The 18,887-nt window shown below is 40.1% G+C and overlaps 1 protein-coding gene across 1 annotated transcript in view; it reads right to left on the bottom strand.

The window, feature by feature from the left end:
* TARBP1 (TAR (HIV-1) RNA binding protein 1) overlaps nucleotides 1-18,887 on the bottom strand; it is an 88,008-nt gene that overhangs the window by 54,896 nt on the left and 14,225 nt on the right. The window contains exons 8-13 of the mRNA XM_034663569.1: nucleotides 16,747-16,882; nucleotides 16,084-16,180; nucleotides 14,814-14,903; nucleotides 9,947-10,088; nucleotides 4,775-4,874; nucleotides 3,635-3,807 (exon numbers count right to left, since the gene is read on the bottom strand). Coding sequence (XP_034519460.1) covers nucleotides 3,635-3,807; nucleotides 4,775-4,874; nucleotides 9,947-10,088; nucleotides 14,814-14,903; nucleotides 16,084-16,180; nucleotides 16,747-16,882 — 738 coding nt within the window. The remainder of the gene's footprint in view (nucleotides 1-3,634; nucleotides 3,808-4,774; nucleotides 4,875-9,946; nucleotides 10,089-14,813; nucleotides 14,904-16,083; nucleotides 16,181-16,746; nucleotides 16,883-18,887) is intronic.

Here is an 18,887-nt window from a genome sequence, read left to right as displayed (position 1 = left end):
GAGCTGCCCCCACCGCCACCCAAAACGATCTGTCAGGTTGACCCCTGATTTCCATGTTGCCAAAACCAACGGCCACTCTCAGTCCTTCCTTCAGCTCACCAAAGCATCTGGTGCAGCTACCACGCCTTCCTTCTGGCTTCCAGAACAGCACATTCTCCTGGCTTTTCTCTTCTTATGCTGTAGTGAATCCCTCCTAAGTGTCCTCTGCCACCTCCTCTTCATCTCCCCAACCTCTAGACACTGGTGCTCCCCACACACTTGGACCTCTTCTCCGTCTACACTGGCTCCCTTGGTGCTCTTGTCCAGTATCATGGCTTTAAATAGCACCGCTATGCTATGACTCCCAAATTTCTATTTCCAACCCACGCTTCCCCCTAACTCCAGACTCAGAGGCAAATGCCAGCTCACCAACTCCACGAGGATAGCTAACGGGTGCCCCGCACTTAACCTACCCACAGCAGAACTGCCCGTCTTAACTCTAAAATCTTCTCTGACTCCAGTCCTTCTCACCTCAGTTAAAGGCAACTCCCATCTGTCCACCTTCTCCAAGAGCTGAGTAACCTTTGAGTTCTCTCTTGTTCTCACAGCTCACATCCAATCCCATCAGCAAATCCTGCTGGCCAAACCGTCAAAATACCTCCAAGTCCTAACACAACTCACTGCATCCATGTCTAGCACGTCATGCAAGCGTAGGAGCTGGTCTCTGCGGCTCTGCCCTTGACCCTCTGCAGCTCTCTCAACAGCAGGGCCCAGTGAGCTTTCTAAAACTCAATTCAGAGCTCAGCACGCCCCAGCTCAAACCCTCTCGTCTGAGCCACACCCTTAGAATGGCCCAGGGAAGGAGTCCCACATGACTGTCCCCACTCCCCTCTCTCCGTCTCAAAGTTCAGGCCCTGTTATTCCTCCCTCGACGCCTCCTCACCGTTCTCCAGACAGCCAGCTCTCCCACGGGTGCCTCCTTGCTCGCCAGGCGCCCTTCCGGGGAAGCCTTCCCTACGTGTGCACAGGGCTCCGTCCCTCAACAGTTCAAGTCTTCGCTTAACCGACCGTTCCCTTCACAGGGAGGTCTTCCTTGACCAATCAACTATACCTGTAACCCTCAACCTCTACCCCAGCACGCCCCGCCCCCGCTTCCCTACCTTATTTCCCCCAACATCTATCCAACCACCATATATTGTATATAGTCGCTGCTTACCATCCCTCTTCCCGCTGCAGGCCAGTCTCCCTCAATCCATGCGATCTTGACAAGGGCTGCGATTTTCTTTTCTCATGCTGGCACCCTTGTGCTCTAAACAGTGTGTGGCATATGGATCATCAGCACCTATCTGCTGGATGAATTCCCCAACACCAGCTCAAAGGCTTTCCACAGTCGTCCCCCCCAATTAAGATTTAAATAACTTCACACTTTGAGGATTGGCACAGTAACTGCTGCAGGTTAAGGGGAAGAGAAGGGGAAGAGGCATCTCGCCACTCAGTGCACCGAGCCCCTTCCCCCCGTGGCTTTTCTCCCCTCATGTCGTTCCAAGTGTTAACAGGTAAAAAAAAAAAAAAGAAAAAGAAAAGGAAAAAAAGGAGGACAGACGGAAATGACAGTAGTTGCATTCTCTCAGGAGGACACAGGAATGACAGATGTTGAAGCTCTGATGGGTACACGGGGATTTATTATGATATCTCCATTTTTCTATATATTTTCTCTATATATATTTCTATATATTTTCTATATATTTAAGGATTTCCATAATAAAATACTGAAGATTAAATTAAACACATTTTAAACACAATAAGGTAAAGTTGCCCCAAACAGCGGCATACTGCCAAACCTTCATAACCTGCTCACAGAGAGTATTCCTGGGTATTCCTGCCTCTACCATGATTTCTTCAGTGACTCTGGTACTGGTAATTAATTCCCAGACTGCTTCCTCATTTATGAAATGGAAATAAGTATTTCCTTATTTTCCTCTTCTCTCATAAAAGAAACGTTTCAGGATTAAGATCTATTTACAGGTAAATTAAGCTTGCTATAGTTTAACAGTCATATGGACGCCAATGGCTGTCAAAATTCAACAGGTATTTCCTTGGTTCTTATTTGGTGACATAAAAAAGATCTGCATGAGGTGTTATGGGAACTCTTACGTTCTGCTGCTGCTAAGAACATAAAATGTGTACACATTTTGGAATGCAAAACTGGAAAAACAATTTTCATTATCTTATAAAGCTGACTACGCACAGACCCTAGGAACCAATACACACGCTGGAGAGATGCACGTACAGGCCCAGAAAGCATGGAGACAAGTGTTTGTGGCCGCATGCTACATCACGGTAATTAATTACAGTCCAAAGTCCAGCACTGGGAGAATGCACAAACTGTGGTGTCTTCACACAACAGAAGACTACATGACGGAAAATAACGAAGTCTAAGAAAGGACATGCGTGAATGTTGGAAACATGTGAAGTGAAAAAACTTACAGAAGACTTCCCACAGTGAAGCAACATTTCCACAGAGCTCGAAAGCAGGAAAACGAGGCACTACATTGTTGAGGAATATCTATAGATGAAATAAAACCATCTTCCAAAGTGCATGGAAGTGATAAAGACAAAAGTCAAAGTAAGGAAGCAAAAGGAGGGGACTGAGGAGTAACAGGTACATCTGTTCTTAGGTTGGGTAAGAAGTTCACAGGTGTTTCATTATTTGGCATCATAATGTATAAAAAACCATCGCATGCTCGTGTGTGTCAAATATCACAATTTTCCGAAGGGCGCCTGTGACCCAGTCCTGCTCTTGAAAGCACTAACTCTAGTAAAAAGTCAAAACACATCAAATGAACCCAAATTTATGCCCTTAAGGAGACGAAAACCTTATAAAAAGTTACTGTTACGTGTACAGCACTTGGTTCCACTGCCATTATTAAAAACATCAGAATCTGGAAACTAGCTCTAAAATTTCATAAGCATATATTAAAATCTAATCCCATCAATGTTATCCTCAGGTTTAGCCTAATACTGATGCTTCCCTAGGATCCTCAAACAGCAGATTTCTAAAATTCCAAGTGAACGGTGGGAAAGGATTGGGAATCAAGGCTCCTCCGTGAAGAGGGTCTCTCGTGTCCGTGGTTTTCAGCTACTGTCTTGCATGCGTCTCCATTTAAGAAGAGAACAGAGAGCTCAACGCTTCCACTACGACTATACTTTCTGTATAAAGTATGTTCTCCTTAGAAGGTGCTCGAAGACGAACACATTTGAAAACAAGAAACCATGTAGTTACTGCCATTCTCGTGCTTTAACTTAACCTCTGCAACATCTAGCAGAGTGGCCATTAGAACATGCATGAAACAGGGATCATTTTCATGTCTGGAAATTAATGTGTGAGCATAAGTGAAACAAACAAACAAACAAAAGCAAACACAATCACATTCCAAAACAGGAGTAACCAGTGAACACAGACACCATGACGTCAGCTGCCATGAGGGCAAAGGGTCTGCGCCATCGCTGCGTATCCCCAGCCCCACCGGGGGCTTGGGCAGTATCTGCTGAATGCATGAGGTAATCCTCTCATTTAAAAGGTCAGGGATTTCCTCTCATTCTAACCACCAACCGTATACCAAGCCAGACACCCGCAAGAACTACGTGTCCTCACCATCTTGGGCACTGGAACCTCTCAACAAGCAAGTGTGCAATAACTTCAACAGGAGCTGGAGGCATCGGTCAGTTCTCAGCAAGGGCATGTAGGCATTTGTGCCCAGCTTCGTAAGGGATTCCAGAAGAGGGTCTAAGAATATCCTGAATACATTCTGTGTTCTCCGCTTTTCACTAGATATTAAAAGACATGCCCAAATCAAGCATTTCAAAAGCATGAAGAGATTATTTTCCATCTGTAACTTGTGGAGCTGGTTAGCTACTGGATTCGATTAGACAGAATTAGTCTCACGGACGATCCGGACACCTAGCACCTACTGGGACTGACCCTCCCCTCCAGCCTCCTCGCTGACCCCTCGGTCTATGCTTTCTCCATAAATTCTCTGTGCACTCGAGAAGAAAGCACAGGCAGGGACATACCGCACTCGACTCGAGGCACAAGTAGGAAGATCCTAGACCCAATTTATTTGTAAATTAAAATGCTGAGACCCTGCTACAGTAATTCAAAAAACAAAACAAAACAACAAAAAGAACACAACATATATTAGTCAAGGAAATGAGACGTTAACAAAAAATACAAAAAATTAAGGGTTTATAAAAAATCATAACCAACTTTCATACTAAAACTTTACAAAAGAGATTCGATGTTAATCAAATTAACTGTGTATCATGCAAATACACTAGCAAATGGAGCTGCTTTTTGTAACAATTATAATCTGGTGAGAACTGATCTGTACACATTCTCAAAATATAAAGGACTTTTATCTTTATTGCATTTTAAAAAAAATTACACATTTTACAAAGGGATCAAAACCCGTGAACTTCTTTACCTAATCTTATGCTAGAATCTTACAACCTATTCTCTTAATATTCTTATATAAAACCAGTGATTACTGTAGATAGTTTTTTTGACCTTCTCTAACAGTTGAACTTACCTAAAAAGACTAACAAGCCCCTATTCCTATCAATATATTGTTAATTTTAAGCAGTTCTCTAGCATACTGCCAGTGCTCTGGTTTCTCCCTTTAATACACTTATGATCAATTCCAGAACAATCATGGAAGTCTCAACAGGCAGCATAAATCTGATTAGCCTTTTCTTTTCTTTTTTAAGCTTTCTTTACAAGTTGGGAAACACTTACCTGTACTGAGTCTTCATTCCTTCCACATCTACGGCCAGCAAGACCATCATTGCAACAAGCTTGGCTTCAAACCAGTCCGGCATAAAGCAGTCTTCTCCTGCTTAAATAACAAGAGTTGACGTTTGCAAAGCTTGAACAAAATCCTTCAAAGATGATGTTTCAAGAAGGAAACAGCCAAATGATTATGCCTTATCAATATCAAATTATAAGCACGGAGACAAAGCGCAGAACACCGTCCGGCACAGCTCACTGTTAACGATGACAGCGGTGGTGAGCGGTATGAAATGGCGCAAGGGGAGTGCACACAGGAGGCCATGCCCTCATCTGTCTGGGGAATAAGAGAAAGTCCTCTGAAGAAGGACAATGGGGCTGATCGCGAAGGCTGGGAAAGAGTACAGCAGGTGAAGGGAGGCAAGGCTTCCCCAAGGAGGTCCTCTGGAGGACAGGGCATGCCACGTTCCACGGAAGGATGCCCGTGCAGCAGGGCACATGAGTGGGAGGAAGTGCCAAAGCTGAGGTGACACAGACAGCCAGGGAAGAGACCAGGGGACTTAGCGGGCCATGCAAAGAACTTCCTAAAGGCTAGGGGAAGCCACTTCAGGGTAAAGTGAAGGCACAGAAAAAGGGAGGAAACATTTGCAGACCCAAATCAGTAGTTTAAAAGGACTTCTACAGGCAGAAGAGAGATTGTAGGGGAAGCAAGAGGAGATGCAACATGACGAGTTAAGAGGCAATTCGAGTTATTTCAGTTGAGAGAAGAAAATTGCCTAAGATGTAAGCAGGAGGAGGATGGAATGGGTATGGACCCAAAGGCTCTGGAGCCTCGGACCTGTGTCTGAGCCCCAGTCCTGTGCTCCTTAGCTGTGGGACCCTGGGACAACTGCTCGTCCTCTCAGAAAGCTTACGTCTACACTGAAACTAACATAACATTACGTATCAACTACACTCAAAAAAATAAAATAAAAAAAAATAGAACAAAACCTAAAAAAAAAAAAAAGAAAGAAAGTTTAGGTCATCTTCTATGAACTCAAACTAATAATACCTATGACTCCCCTTGGTTTTTTTTTTTTAAATAAATTTATGCAAAGTTTCTAGAATAAGTTTTGGAAGAAAGAACATGGTTACCAGATAAAATGAATATTTTCCCATCTCTGAAAGCCAACTAAATGAAAATAAGCCGTGAATAGATTTCTTTTTCATTCATGGTGTATTATTATAGCAAGACTGCACTTTTCACCCCAATTCTCAAGAAAAAGTTAGGTAAGAGATCTAGTTTTCCAGCCCAGTAGTTTAAATACTTAAATCATTTTCTTAAACACTCTAATATATTTTGGGTGTAATTTAATATATCTTAATATAAATTTACTGGAATAGTACAAAAGACAACCAGTAGTAAAAACATACTTGCATGTAGGACAACTCAGTTAAAAAATACAACAAAAGGATAAACTTTATCATATATTATTTTTTAAAGTTTTTTTTTTTTAATTTTTATTTATTCGACAGAGATAGAGACAGCCAGCGAGAGAGGGAACACAAGCAGGGGGAGTGGGAGAGGAAGAAGCAGGCTCATAGCAGAGGAGCCTGATGTGGGGCTCGATCCCAGAACGCCAGGATCACGCCCTGAGCCGAAGGCAGACGCTTAACCGCTGTGCCACCCAGGCGCCCCTATCATATATTATTTTTTAAATCCTATAAATGCCACTTAGTTTTCATCAGTAAAGAATCTGCTCATATATTTTTTTTAAATCCCAATGTCGGTGCTATCCAGGAAATTGGAGTTGGCGAAATTTGTACGTGTCGTAAAGACGAGTCCTTGAAACTTGTTCTTGGAAACATTTTTCCTCACGTTACTGCTTTCTACCCCACACTTACATCGAAGTCCTTCATAAACACAGACTAAAATGAAGTCATTCACGAGCAGTCCTGTGAGCAGACATCCTCGACCTCACGGGATTGGGGGGGGTAGGGGTGCTACTCCAGTCACAGTGGCGCTCACACGGCGTGCAAGCGGGAAGCTCTGGCCTTAAACACGGCATGTGTGGGAATGACCAGCACACACAGCCGGTGCGCAACATGGCTAACCTGACGGTTCTCACCTCCTTCAGCAAAACACCGCAGCGTTCTAGAAACACAGATCCTGCGTGAAATCCTAAGCAACTGTGCACCTTGGATACTGAAAGGGAAGGTTATAAATTGGAAGTGCAGTGGATTTTTAATGACTTCCGAGGTCAAGGAGGGCCACAGTACCAGACCAATGACAAGAGAGTGCTTTGCTCCTCCGGCACGAGACACGCTTCGCAGGCCTGCCTGCTGTGGGGGCTTCCCGAGAACCCTGCACCACATGAAGCAAATCCATGCTACAGGGCGCGGGCTCTCAAAGTTCGGCCTGTTGTACAATCACCTGGAGGCTTTGTCAATACAGACGGTAAGCCCCCACCCAGAGTCTGATTCAATAGGCTTGGGACAGAGCCGTAGAATTTGTTTTTCTAAGGGGTTTCCAGGTGATGTTGGTGTTGCTGGTCTGGAAACCATACTCTGCAAACCACTGAGGGAGAATTCTTCTTTACACTCTTTTTCGCTTACTGAAGCTAGAAAAGTGGAGGCAACAACGGTTTTAAAGAAACAAAAGAATCGTTGGCGATTACTCATCACCTTAATGCATTTTAGCCCCAAATCACCAGTCAAATCTTGCTACCATGAATTTTAAACACTGAGTGTAATTCTAGAAAATGCAAACTAATCTGCAGTGCTGGAGAGCACATGGGTCTTGTCCGGGGCATGGAGGAGAGAAAGGTGAAGTGGAGGGGAAGGATTAAAAAGAGGTACGAAAACACTTTGAAGCCTGACAGATACGTGTGTTACCTCTCTATGGGGGTGGGTTTCATACAGACGTAGGTCCAAACCCACCACACCCTACAGCTTAAATACATAGAGTGTGATGTCTGTCAATTACACTTCAACGCTGTTTTTAAAATCTGTTGTACAACTGCAATACTTCGGGACTACTCGGGCTTATTCCACATCTCTAGATTTCTTGGTTAATTTTAAGTAGGTACATCACTTGACTACAAAATCTTTACACCAAATCCTTTCTGAGGGACTGCCTGATTTAAGTATACATTTCTCCAAATGTATGTCCCTTAATCTTAGCGCGTCCGTCCAAGGTCTGACAAGCCTTCAGCGCTACTATGTGTCACTTTCTGTGACTCAGAAAACCTGCTCTGAAAGCTCTTTGGCATCTGTTTGTTTATAGGTGATGCTGGATTTGTGTGGGTTTTGCTGCTATCACTCTGTTTTGTTGTCTTGCATACCACGTGTCCAACACTGTGTATATGTCCATATATGTGTGTGTATGTACCTCATATCCACCCTTACCTCCCACCATTCCTTCTTGGGCTCCATGCCACAGACAGACAGATGACAGATACATAAATACACAGACAGATGCCTACCTACTTTCAGCATCCTGGATGCAAGTTCGCCTAAGCCTTGTGGGATACTCCTTCCTGCTTTTCACCTTCATTTCTGCCCACTGGTCAGATTCACCCACCTGGTGACCTCCCTCTACTCTGCTGGTCTACCCATTCCAAGTAGGTACGCGGGTTCCCAGCCTAGTGCTTATCACATCTTTCAAGGCACTGTGCTTGGATTATCTGCTTCCCTGTCAACTTCCTTGCTAGATGATGATCTGAGGGAGAGAGCTTTTGTCTCTGGGACTCCAGAGACTTAGAAAACACTTGATAGATGCCTGCGGAGTCCACAGTGCAAAATCTATCTGTACTAACTACGCCAAAACCCAAAGAAAAAGCTACTTTAGATGTAGCACCTGAGTGAAAATAGTGCTTTGGCCAGTAAGTCCCTATACAAAACCAAAATTCAATAGTACATGTATTTTACGTTCAGAAACTCAAGCTAATTTTTTTTTCTTTGGAATTTATTAACTTGCTCTGAAAACTGCCCCAGTAATTGCCAATTAAACTTTATAAAGGCACTCGGTCAAGGACATTAAAAGTCAAACAAAAATATTAAAACACACACAAATGCCTCCTTTGCACTTGAAATCAAGTTTTAAGTTTTTTAAAAACTTAAAATAGCCTATTATATTAAACAGTATATTTTAAGTCCTAGAAATATTTAAAAAATTCTAAAAATATTGTTTCATCTGATTTTGAATATTTACTCAAATCTGATGCTGTTATATACTCTGAATTATAAAATAAGTTCTGAAGACATTTTAGGGACTTTAATGTATATTTACTTTAGTAAGGACGAAAATTTATTTACTTTTATAGGCCTAACAAAAGAATCCTCCAAGTAACATCATAGAGAATTTACTAGACAGAGGGAGAATGAAACACGAAAGAGAAATGTTCTAAGAAGGAAAAACGTAATTATCCCTCCAAAATACATGAGTTTATCTGCTCATTTAAAACCTATTATACCGCGATCAGATTAGAGAAATCAGTACATGAAAACGACTCAGTCTGAGACAAACCCAGGAAATTTAAGACACGTTAAATTCAAAGATGCAATTTACCCAAATTACCAACTAAGGACTTTAATGAAGAAGAAGCATTAGAAATGTAAAAAGAATCCTAATTAATGAATCTGCTAATAGTTCTTCCCTCAGTGCAGTCTTACACATTTCCCCAAAGAAGTTGGAAAATGGATCTTGACTAAATATCTGGGAAAAAGAAAAAACTAACAAAACCATTCTTTCAAACGTAATTTTTCTCTAAAACTACTTTTCACAATCAGTTCATACTACATGTGATGTTTTGAAAACAAACACACAAAAGACGCACAGATTTATCTACAAATATTTCCACTTACAGAAGCTTTAAAAATACATCTGCAGTATCTAGCCTGCAAAGATTCAATGACTGTAGAATAAATGTGTCTCTGTCCAATTCCTACTCTGGCAACTTACTAGTTTCTTAACACATACAAAAGTAGTTTAAAATCTCAAGTCCTAGACCAGATCAAGTACACGTTAGGAAACGTATTTTCACATTCTGCTTATTCATATTATTTGGCCGAAAATACGAGTTTGATATCAGTAAATCAGCACACATTTGGTTAAGCTTATACCTGGATTGGAAAAACCAGTTGAAAGTTCTTTGAAAATAATGTGGTGATAGCAATCCATATAAGTGATTTCAGACTTACTTTCCCAAGCAGGTGACTTAATATACTCTTCAACGAGGTTCTTCACGTAAGCATTTAAAGAGGATGTCTCAGGAAGTCCGATGGAGCTGCAAGCCGAGGCTCGCCTGAAACAGCTTTCATTAACACACAACCAATCACAGAGCTGGGAAAGAAAATAGTTATTACTTTATTTTGAAAACCTAACTGAGCAAAGGGTTTCTAATTTCCCTAAGCCAATTTTCTTTCTTCCACAATAAACTGAATTTAAATATCTGAACACAACAGGGGCATCTGGGTGCCTCAGTCACTCAAGTGTCTGACTTCAGCTCAGGTCATGATCTTAGGGTCCTGGAATCGAGCCTGGCGTTGGGCTCCCAGCTCAGCAGGGAGTCTGCTTGTCCTTCTTCCCCTCCCCCTGCTCTCTAATAAATAAAATCTTAAAAATCTGAACACAGCAAAGTAATAGAACATTTAGTCATGACTTAATTCTACAGACAGTGCAGATAGAAAAAAATGCGTATCTCTATATATACGTGTGTATATACACATGAATATATAAACTTCATTTACAGGCAAGAATTTTTAAAGTACCTAATATATAGTGCACATCTAAATTAGGTTTTCTAAAGAACACCTCTGTGAAAAATGACACATTATGTAAACCAAATTACAACCTTAAATTGAAATTAAAATTTATTCCTGCTTCCTATACTAAAACAAGGATATGTTTGTTTTTCTATTAGTTATAAAGATCCTACCCTCCTTACAAGTCTATTTTCTAACATATGTGCATTTTAAAATATAAACTAAAAAGAGAAATACTAGTCCTTCTCTGTTACAACTTTTAGAAGATTTGCAAAACTGAAAGTCACAGAATTCATCTTTGGTCACATGAAATTGTGAATTTTGTTTTGAAATCGAATTATGTTCTCAGTTTTCTTTCCATAGGATATCTCTTACTGTACAAATTCAACATATGAATTTAAATACAAAGTAAATAATTATGAAATAAGTCTCTCTAAAAAGTAAGAATGTTTTAAAAAGTATTCCTTGCATTAGGTTTAACCAAAATTACATTTAAGGAGACAATAATACAGGACTAACCAAAGACAAACTTGATGAACAAACAACTCAGTCAAGACTGAAACCAACATCCCATCGGTGGTGATGAATGAGCAGTTCGATAACACTGAAGAAGTCGCTCCGTGTAGGTATCACGTCGGATCATCGTAAAATCTAACAGTGAGGTCAGCCAGGATACTGACCTTTCAACAGGATGTACTTTTTCTTTACATTTCTCTCAAACTGGCCCGACTACGTTTCTGAGCTATTGTTATAAAATGTGTGAGGTTTTACAAACCTTGCATCTCCCACAAGCACCATCCTATTAAAATAAAACTGACAAACTCAAATTCATATTTGCTTCTTCTATCAAATCTGTCAGAAGATTCAGGATGTTTTCTCTCCAAAGAGTTTTCATGTCAGTATTATGATTTAAAATGGCATCTACCTTGCAGTCTCTGGGAGACACGTTCCCTTGATTTCCCGTCAAAATACAAATCTCAAAAGTTTATTTGCATACTGCCAAGACAATGAGAAGATGCCACAGAGTGGGAGAAAATATTTGTAAAAGACAGGCAAAATATACAAAGAACTCCTAAAACTTAACATTAAGAAAACAACCAACCCGATTTTAAAAATTGGGCAAAAGATCTAAACATACGCCTCATCGAAGAAGATAAACAATGAGCAAACAGCATATGAAAAGATGCTCAATATCTTATGTCACTAGAGAATTGCAAATTAAAACAACAAGATACCACGACACACCTCACAGACTGTCTACAATCCAAACACTGACAGCACCAAATGCTGACGGGACGTGGGGAACAGGAACTCTCCTTCACCGCTGGTGGGAATGCAAAATGGTACCGCTACTTTGGCAGATAATTTGGTAGCTCCTTAAAAGACTGAACATTTTCTTAACATATAATCCAGAAACTCTGCCCCTTGGTATTTATTCAAATGAGTTGAAAAGTTATGTCCATACAAGAACTCATATGTGAATGTTCATGACAGTTTTATTCATAATTGCCAGAACTTAAAAACCACCAAGATGTCCTTCAGGAGGTCAATGAAAAAACAGTGGTACATCAGACAACGGGATGTTATTCAGGGATAAAAAGACAGGAGCTATCAGGCCATGAAAAGCCATGGAAGAACCTTAAATGCATATTTCTTAGTGAAAGAAGTTAATCCAAAAATGCTTCATAGTATAGGATTCCAACTACATGACACTTTGGAAAAGGCAAAACCACGGACACAGACAAGACACGAGTAGTTGCCAAGGGCTTGGGGGACGGCACGAAAGAAGAGAGGGATGAATCAGTGGAGCACGGGGGATTTTTAGGGCAGTGAAACTAACCTGTGTGATACTGTAATGATGAGTACATATTGTATGTTTGCCAAACTTCAAAGAATACACAACACAAAGAGTGAACCCCAATGTAAACTATAGACATTAGTTAATAATCATGTATCAATATTGGCTCATCAATCATCAAATGCACCCCATTAAATGCAAGATGTTAATAACAGAGGGGTGGAGGGGGGTGGTGAGGAGGTGTATGGGAACTGTGTACTTTCTGTTCAATTTTTCTGTGAACCTAAAACTCTGAAAAATAAAGTCCATTAATTTAAAAACTTACTTAGCTTGAGCTACGTGAACTTGCCATTTCCATAGGTTAAAAGTGACTGAATATCAATAATCTTACATGATTCAACATGATAGAGATTTACACAATAATGAGAACACTACTACTTTGCAAGTTAGACACCACTGCCAAGTCTACACTAAGGGATATATTTATATTTATATATGCTTCTATTTTTAAACCAAAAGATTTAAAGTTTGGGTTCAGCTATGAATCACCTGAAGTAAGCTTCCTGAGGACAATGGCCATGTTTATCTTGCTGACCATGTATTCCCAAAACCCAGCTCAGAGCCTGCTGTGTACAAGGTGTCCAATAAATAGTTTTCAAAAACTAAAGACATAAAGAGATAAGTAAACATACAGAAAGAAAGTTAAAAAGAAGGAAAAATATGAAGACAAGTTTGTCAATTAGAGAACAGAGAAAATCAGGGGAACAAATTAGGAAATGCAGGGGGGCTGCTTGCTAAAAAACAATCAAATACCGTCTGGCTGTTCAAAGGGGAAAGGACCACAATGGCGGAGTGCACTTGCACTCCGTGTGGACCAAGCACGGTCTGAACATCCTCACGTGCATTTTCTCAATGAAACCTCAGAGCTCATACCATACACCGCAATAAATTCCAGATGGATCAACCACAATTTACAAACTAGACATATCAATGCAATGAATAGACCTCATTTGAATACTTGAACAAAGCTGAATATATGAACAAAATGCAAAGAACAAACACATTTATTGGACATCTGGAGCAATTTAAACACCAAATATTTGAAATCAAGAAATGATCGTTAACATTTTTAGGTATGATAAGAGACTATTGAGGCCCTTTCAAAGTCTTTACTTTTAGTAGCACATATTTCCAGATGAAATGATAAGATCTGAGACAAAAGTCCAACAAAAGGAACTGATTAAGTAAATTCTAAAATATCTAATCGACTGAATTTTTAAATATTATATAGTGGAGATTCAGCAACATGTTAAAATGTTCAAATGTTATGTGAAGACAAAAAATAAAATTCAGAACAGTATATCGTTACTTTGTGTAGAAAATCATATATGTTAATATATCACTTTAAATATAAACCTATATACTGAGAAAGCAAGACTGAGAATATGTACACTGAAAAATTAATAATTAAGCCCAAAAATCTGGATTTAATTTGATCGTAGACATTACAGGTGATTTTTATTTTCTTTACATGGTTCTGTATTTTTCAGATTCTACCTAATTAGATGCATTATGATCAAGAAAATAAAATGAAATTCTCATTGCTAAAGACCCCAATTTTCTTTTTCTTCATTCCCTTCATTACCCTGCTGTATGCCCTTCTGACTCCACACCTGAATTATGTGAACACAGTTCATGCTGATTTCTCATTTCCCTCTCTGTGTACACAGATGGACTTGCTTTCTAAAAGAAATAAGCACATCCCTGCCCTCCGTGATCTTTTAGGCAATGGAGAAATAGAATCCTTTTTTAAAAAACTCCCTGTCCTCAAAAACCATAAAACCTGTAGAGGACACAGATTAGGATTCAACCAGCTATACGATGGGTAAGAGCTAACAGGAGTAGCGTGAACAGAGTTCCACAGTTTCAGACAAAACAGAGAGGAGGAAGCAGACCCCTGAAGAGCCCACGCAAAGAGCAGCACCATGAGGCCAGTGGGCGTGCAAGGCCGTCTCGGGGGAGGAGCAGAGTCTCCGTGAGAGCAACGGCTGCAGAAGACGAAAGCTGTTTAGGATTTCATGATGGGTTTGATGCATAAAGTCAGAAAGAATCAGGAATTACCAAAATGTCAGAGTTGGGTAACTGGGTAGATGGAAGTGCCATTAACAGACAGAGAAAACCAGAAAGAGGAGGTCGGTATCACTGTTTCTGAGTCTAACTCATCCTTATTTTTGACCTATCTCATCCAGAATTGAGATCTGCCCACGAGCTCGACCTTCTCATCTAAGTCTGTCTCTACCCCAGACATTCTCCGGTCCCCCTGTAAGCTTAGCAGCATTATTACTTAGGTTCACTCAAAGCAAATATACAATATTTAAAAACCTCTGTTGGTAGACTACAAAGCCATCACTGTATTTTACATAAGCGATTAGTAGTGAGTTCAATTAGAAAACAATTTTTTATAACTTTTCAAAGACCTTATCATTAAATTATTTTTCATCTCACCTCTGTCCACAATGAGGTTCCTCGTCCTAAGGACTCCTCTTGTCTCAGAGACATGAGAAAAGTTGAAACATCTGAAAGTGACACCTTCTCCTACAAGGGGGGAGGAGAGAGGAGGGGGCCAGAGCAGTTTAACAAAATTACTCATTTAAAAAATTTTAATCTAATAAAATGAAATCACTATAAAAGCAAGCTAACATACCATTTAAAGTAGAATACTACTAGTTAAATCAAAAGAAAGCTATTTTTTTAAAAAGAAAATGTTCAACTTTAGAAATGATACAAGCAATCAGTGTGTTATTATAAAAAGTGAAAGATTATTTTCTAAGTCTATGTTCCTTACGATCAAGATTACTATCTTAGACACAAGATGGTCAGAGTCTAAAAGCAAAAACAAAACATTCTGTAAGAAATTACTTAAGCCGAAATGTGATGCTTACTTTCAAAGCCATGAATATGACCCCGTCTTATGAAAACCACAGGAATCTTTTCATCCCCTTAAGGCTGCACATCTTGAACTAAGATACCTTGCTCTAGGCCAGGTATCAGCAAAACCACTCACAGCCACTTTTGTAAAGTGGCACCCAGCCACTTTATTTATAAACTGTCTACGGCGGCTTTCAAGTAGTTGTAATAGAGACCATGGGATGTGCAAACCCTTAGAAAAATGGACTTTTTCTGGCCCTTCACAGAAAAGCTACGCTAGACCCCTATTCTCAGCAATAGGAGTGAAGGGGCTCTGTAAAAAACAAAGATACTACATACTCCTTGAAGATCAATTTACAGGAAGATGTGCAGAAAAAGTGGAAACAGAGGAAACCAGGCAAAAGCTGCCAAGAGTCCTCTCCCCAGGGGAATCACCCAAGTTGGGTTAATTCCCCCAGCAACAAGCCGTGACAACGTGTGAAATGTTGTCAACCAGGGAAGCTCATTACAGACTCATGGCTCAGGGTTTCTACTGGGAGCTGGTCACACAGGCACCTCTGCTGAGCACCTACCAAGACTCCAGACTCCGAGAAGGAAAGTCGGTGTTAGTGTGAACCATACTGCTTGTGTAAACACTGGGCACAGTCCGTCCCTCTTCCTAGTCAGCATAGGAGGAACCCTCCTGAAATCCACATTCCGGGCCTCCAGCAAGGACCAGGCTGACCTTATGAGCAGGGCTTTCTAATGACAGCATCACAGACCTGCTATGTTGACACGTTTTTGCACACTTACTCATGGAGAAAGACTTGTAAATTGAAGTATCTTGAGTAAAAAAAGATAAACTTACCACATCTACCAAATTCATAGCTGTTTGAAGAAGATAGCCCTGAGCTGCCCCTCTCAGCAGAATCTGATGGGTGGTCATAGTGCACTGAAGAACATCCCTGACGTCAAAACAACAAAAACATGCATGTCCACGGTCCCAAAGACAGTTCCGGTAACTCGTAAACACTGACAAGCTGATTTACAGTACCTACACTTCCCAATGCAGAATGTCACTGTCAATACACCTTCAAGGCTATTATTTTCCATTACGGTCTCTGGTAGAGCTCAATTTTGATATAAAATATATCGCTTTCAAAGACTATAAATAAAGATACTATTAAAGAATTTTATATTTTTTGAAATACTTTGCAATCAATATTACTGTTCAGTATTTTATCTCTAGTTTTCTACATTACCAACATAATTTAAGAAAACCTTACTGGCCTTGTTTTAAATGACCAAAATCCAAGTAATTCATAAAACAAAATTAGTTCAACCATAGAAATAGAATTTTACTTAATACAAAACTACACTCAAAAATAAGAGCTCAAATCCCACTGCCAATATTAACTAAAACCACTCACTATAGATTAAAGCAGAGGGGAAAACAAAATTTACTGATGGAAAGTTACTGCAGATAACCCTATGTGAACATACGAACACATGGGAACACAGAGTAAATTACCTGAGAGCAAGAAGCCCTTCTATACCCAGGGCTTTACATCTTGGGACGTTTGCCAAAGCCTTAGACAGAAACAAAATGGGAATGGCACACCAATGTCTACTTGTCATCTTCTGAATAAACTTTAATAGGAAACTACCTGAAAGAAAAGGTTTTAAAATATCACTGTTGCCAAGCAGCACAGGGAAAGCTGCTCAACATCATTAGTCAGTAGATATGAAAATGCAAATCAAAAACCATACGTGGCACATAAGGAATAGTGCAGAGGACCACAGGGGAAGGGAGGGAAAACCGAATAGGAAGAAATCAGAGAGGGAGACAAACCATGAGAGATTCTGGACTCCGGGAAACGAACTGAGGGTCGTGGAAAGGGAGGTGGGTGGGGGGATGGGGTAATTGGGTGATGGGCATCAAGGAGGGCACGTGACGAGCACTGGGTGTTATACGCAACTAATGAATCATTAAACATTACATCAAAAACTAATGATGTATTATATGTTGGCTAATTGAATTTAAATAAAAAAATAAATTAGGGGCGCCTGGGTAGCACAGTCATTAGGCGTCTGCCTTCGGCTCAGGGCGTGATCCCGGCATTCCGGGATCGAGTCCCACATTGGGCTCCTCTGCTGGGAGCCTGCTTCTTCCTCTCCCACTCCCCCTACCTGTGTTCCCTCTCTCGCTGGCTATCTCTGTCAAATAAATAAATAAAAAATCTTAAAAAAAATTAATAAGAATAAATTTTAAAAAAGCATAATGAGATAGAACTTCACCCCCAATGAGGATGGCTGTCGTCAAAAGGACAGACAGTAACGAGTGCTGGCATGGTAGAGAGAAACTGGAACTCTCATACGCTGCAGGTGGGAATGCAAAATGGTGTGGCCGGTGCGGAAAACAGTTCACAAGTTAAACCGAGTTACACCGAGAATTACCATAGGAGCCAACAATTCCACTCTTAGGTATACACTCGAGAGAACTGAAAGCGTATGTTCATACAAAAACTTGTATGTGAATATCCACAGGAGCATTTTTCATAATAATCAAAAGTGGAAACAATCCAGATGTCCACAACTGTTAAAGGGATGTGAGAGATCTGTACAGTGGAGTATCATTCAGCCACAAAAAAGAATGAAATATTGATATACGGATCATTACTGCATGACCCATTCATGGATGATGAATCTTAAAAACATTATGCTAAGTGAAAGAAACCAGACATAAATTAAAGGCCACATATTATAGGATTCCATTTACATGAAATGTCTAGAATCAGCAAATCCGTAGAGAAAGGAGATTAGTGGATGACAGAAGCTGACGGGAAAGGAGAATGGAAAGGGATCGATGATGGGTGATGAAAATATTCTTTCTGGGAGTGATGAAAATATTCTGGAATTAGTGGCGATGGTCCTAGAACTTTGTGAATGTACTGAAAACCAACGAAATGAACACTTTAAAAAGATGAGTTTTATGGTCTGTGAATTATAGCTCAAACCTATTGGGTAAAAAAAAAAAAAAAATCAACGTTACTTCAATCTCATTCCTGTAAGATAAGTACTCTACTATATTATAGAGATTCTGATAACCATGCAGCTATAATAATAAAAATAAGTTTAAGGTGTAAATCAATTTTTTTTACCGTTAGAAACCAGTGCTGTGTGGGAGTGGTTAAAGAAGAACAGGAGAAGAATTACTGATGGTAACTGGCCTCTGGTTTGTGCGTACAAAAACGTGAGATCTCTCTCATCGCCATTTCTTACCTACCCTGGATCTGGTCACTACTTTTCTAGCTTGAGATGCCAACAGAAGGTGCTCCGTTCTGCCTTCTCTGCTAATACATGATTTCTTAAAGACACTCTAGTAATGGAATTAGTGATAGCATCTGTTTCCTCTAATCGTCACTGCAGAATGACTTAAGAAATCCTTAAAAGCTCCGGAAAGGAGCCTGTGCTTTATGTTTTATTTATAAAATAACATTTTATGTTATTTATTTACAAAATACTATGTATCTTATACCTTCCAAGTACCTAGCACAACACATGTAAGATACTCACTGGAAACTGTTGACTGAAAAATGTACCAAGTACAAACTGAGTCAACATTTTAGTTGCCCTCTCTTCTGCTGGACTAATTAAGTTCCCACTTTTGCC

Source organism: Ailuropoda melanoleuca, chromosome 6 (assembly GCF_002007445.2).
Source record: "Ailuropoda melanoleuca isolate Jingjing chromosome 6, ASM200744v2, whole genome shotgun sequence".
In the NCBI taxonomy this organism is placed as follows: domain Eukaryota; kingdom Metazoa; phylum Chordata; class Mammalia; order Carnivora; family Ursidae; genus Ailuropoda; species Ailuropoda melanoleuca.
The sequence above is the reverse complement of the archived record's forward strand: the minus strand, read 5'-3'. Positions and strand labels throughout refer to the sequence as shown.